Genomic DNA, 3,390 nt, shown 5'->3' with positions numbered 1-3,390 from the left:
GTGCGCCACCATGCCCGGCTCCATTTCCCACATTTAAATTGTGGTTGCCACTTGAAAGATCTTTTCATGTGGCCATAGGCTTGTTAAGGTATTAAATGCTGGAAGGATAGACAGGTTGTCTGGGGCAGAGGATGTTCTTGTCTCTTGGTCATTTACCTATGGAAACAGTTTTCTTTTGTGAGGAGAGATACTTGATTTAATGATCATCTTATTTTTGTCTTCAGTGTATTCCACAACAGAAAAATGACAGCGACTGTGGCGTCTTCGTGCTCCAGGTAAATAAACTTCTTACAGTGTGTGAGTTGGTTGTTTTATTTTAAGAAATGATAGGTCGTCCTGTTGTCTCTACAGTACTAGGGAATGCAGCACTTTCCCTTTCTTGTTGGGATACACTAGTTTCTATATTTGCAGATGTCATCATTAGGAAGAACTGCCTTTCAGGGAGGTTATTCTAAGTGTATCAGATAAGTGTGTGTGTTTATGGGGAAATGATCTTACACATGAACTCAGAGATTTACAAAGACCTTGGAAGGTAACCCATTGTCCACCTCACACCTCATACCTCGTGAATAGTACTTTCCCGTGAAGTCTCTAAGTGCAGGCTAGTGAGTTGCCCTTGGGGAGAGTAGAAGGATGCTTGGCTATTCCCTTGCCTGGAAAGCTACTTCTCATCTGGAAGTTCGTACGCTAAAACAGTTGTGCACATCTTTAATTCCAGGAAGAGACAGTAGATCTCTGTGAGTTCGAGGACAGCTTGGTCTACAAATCGAGATCCAGCATAGCTAGGGTCGTCACATAGAAAACCCTGTCTCAGAAACAACAGCATGGTTTTACAAGACCCATAGATGTTAGTCTGCAGTTTTAGACTGCTAGGTGTGTGTGACTAAAGGGCAGTGGGGGGAGGTGGGGCTGTGCGTGCCTCTCAGGTGTCTCGGGAACAGAGTTTGTGCTTTTGCTTTTTCTGCAGTACTGCAAGTGCCTCGCCCTAGAGCAGCCTTTCCAGTTTTCTCAAGAAGACATGCCTCGTGTACGGAAGAGGATCTATAAGGAGCTGTGTGAGTGCCGGCTCCTGGACTGAGACCCACTCAGCAGCGACTCCAGAAGGCGCCATGATGGAGCAGATGGTTTGTTACTTGAATCTCCAAACACTTACTGAATTTTACAGATATTTCAGATGGGTGGTATTGGGCCACTTATTGTTACCTCAGATTTATTTTTGCCCTTCATTTCTCCTGCTATCATGTACTTTTTTTTTTTTAATGTTCAATTTAGTTTCATTTTTAACTTTATGGATTCCATATGTCCCTCCCATATTTAATATTTATTATCCAAACGCATGCATATAGACAGAGCATGCAGTAAAGAGTATTAAAAAAAAAAGCCTAGTAGATTTGGTGCAGCTTTTGAAACAGTTAGATGTGAACTGAATACAGGTTTAAAAGTTAACCCCAGAACCTAAAAATGCAAGATGTTTTTGATACAGCATAGCTCAGAGTAGATGTTCCCTATGGCATAAAGGGTAGCCAGGAGTGCTGTGGAAAGCCAGTCACGGTTCACTTACACCAGCAGTACCTTTTGCTGATATCCCTCAGATGAGGCTCCAGCATGGGACGCAGTCCTTCTGAAGGGGAGGGGCTGTTCCGCTTAGGGAAATGGTGCTTGCAAGCACAGTGCTGATCTGAGAAGAGTTAAGGGATGAGGAAAAAAAGGGGGCAGCGTCCAGTCATCTGATTTTTAAAAAGGCAGGGGTAGGGGTTATTTTGTTTTGTTTTGAGACAAAGTCTCACCATGTATGTAGCCCAAGCTGTCCTGGAGCTCACAGTAGCTAGGCTGGCCTCAAACTCAAGCTCAACCTGTCTGTCTCCCCAGTGCTGGTAATATAGGTACATTCATACCAATACACTCTATAGTAAGATTCCCATTTTGGTTTTATGAATTATAATATGTAGGCTAAATCTCATAAAGGCTTTTCCTGAGAAATCGAATTTTCTTGGATATTTTTTTTCTGGGTTTGACTTGTGAAAAAAACTTAAGCATCCATCAAATTCATAGTTAAATAAATGTGAAATTGGCATTTCATGGAAGTAATTTGCAGTTACCACTTCTCTGTGTTGCTGCCCATGTACTCCAAGGCATGTAAGATTTACCAGAAATGTTCCTACTCCAAGGCATGTGAAATACAAACCCTCAAAAGGAGAAGACTGGGTACCGTCTTCTGCAGATGGGGGTGGGGGGTGGGGAGAGGCAGCACTTAGGTCCCTGGAGAGCAGTGGCGAGGGATGTTTTCTCTAGTCTTCTCTGGAGGCTCAGCATCCCAAAAGGCTCTTTTGGCTTCCACAAGAACAATCTGAACCCTGTCCTTACTGAACAGGCTGTGCAGTAGTCCTGTTCTCTGGATTGGGACAAACGTGCATCTTTGATCTGGCCTTTTGTGACATGTGTGAAAGGAATATAAGATGCATATTAAGCCAAACCAGTTTTTTTCTCTCCCAGAATTGGAGGGAAATGTTAAGAAACTTGTGTAGAAAACTACCGAGTACATGACAGAGAATAACTGCCTAGCTACGTATGAGATGTTTGAAAAACAAAAAAGGCAAAATGGCTGAGTAGGGTGGCTTACTGCCTCGGTTAGGGCTGAACCACCTAGGCTTCCATGCAGGAGTCTCAGCAGCGGCACAGGCACAGCATGGCACTCACTCTTCTCTCCTCAGTTAGCATAAAGCTGGGGCAGCCGTCCTTGTGCTTGAGGTCATCATGAAGACTGAGGTAAAAGCACTTTATGTTGCTACAGGTTAAGGTTGTCAATACTGGGGAAGATGTCTTTATTGCTTCTGTGGTACTGGGGATTGAACGCAGGGCCTATTTCTATGTTAGGCAAGTGCTCTACCACTGAGCTACAACCTTAGCCCTCTTTATACACTTTTGCATTTTGAGACATGGTCTTATGATGTTGCCTAAGCTGGCCTTGAATTTGCTCAGTGGCTGAGCCTGGTCTTCAGTTTATACTCCTGTCACCCAAGTAACTAGGATTACTGGCCAGGCTGCTTGAAGATCTTTTAGGGAAGGGGTTTGGGAAGCAGGATCTCGTGTGTCAGACTAGCCTCAAAGGTGCTAGGATTATAGGTCTCTGTCACCATGCCCAGCTAAGGATATAGTCTTAAGACTTTCAGACATATTATACNAGCATGAGCTTCTTCAAAATTTATGTGCAAGACGTTACTGTGGGATTTTGTTGGTGTGTCTGTTCTGAAATAGCCAGTAGTAAGATGACTGACTCAAAGGTCTTAAGGAAGTATTTCACTTCCCCAATGAGAGACTTCATGCAGAAGTTACAGTTGTGTTCCTTTGAGATTCTTGTTGAAACAGGNTCTTNNTTNNNCCNNGNTNGNC

At 43.5% G+C, this 3,390-nt stretch overlaps 1 protein-coding gene across 3 annotated transcripts in view; it reads left to right on the top strand.

The window, feature by feature from the left end:
* The window catches only part of Senp5 (SUMO specific peptidase 5), a 38,621-nt gene extending 36,640 nt beyond the window's left edge, over window positions 1-1,981 (top strand). For 2 of the 3 annotated variants that reach the window (XM_029544697.1, XM_021209127.2), the window contains 2 exons: window positions 225-275; window positions 968-1,981. In XM_029544697.1, coding sequence (XP_029400557.1) covers window positions 225-275; window positions 968-1,078 — 162 coding nt within the window. In that variant the 3' untranslated portion in view covers window positions 1,079-1,981. The remainder of the gene's footprint in view (window positions 1-224; window positions 276-967) is intronic. The other variant, XM_029544698.1, reaches the window with a different exon arrangement.
* Window positions 1,982-3,390: the final 1,409 nt, after the last annotated feature.

This window comes from Mus pahari, chromosome 12 (assembly GCF_900095145.1).
Source record: "Mus pahari chromosome 12, PAHARI_EIJ_v1.1, whole genome shotgun sequence".
NCBI lineage: Eukaryota > Metazoa > Chordata > Mammalia > Rodentia > Muridae > Mus > Mus pahari.
This window is presented reverse-complemented; position numbering and strand designations above follow the sequence as displayed.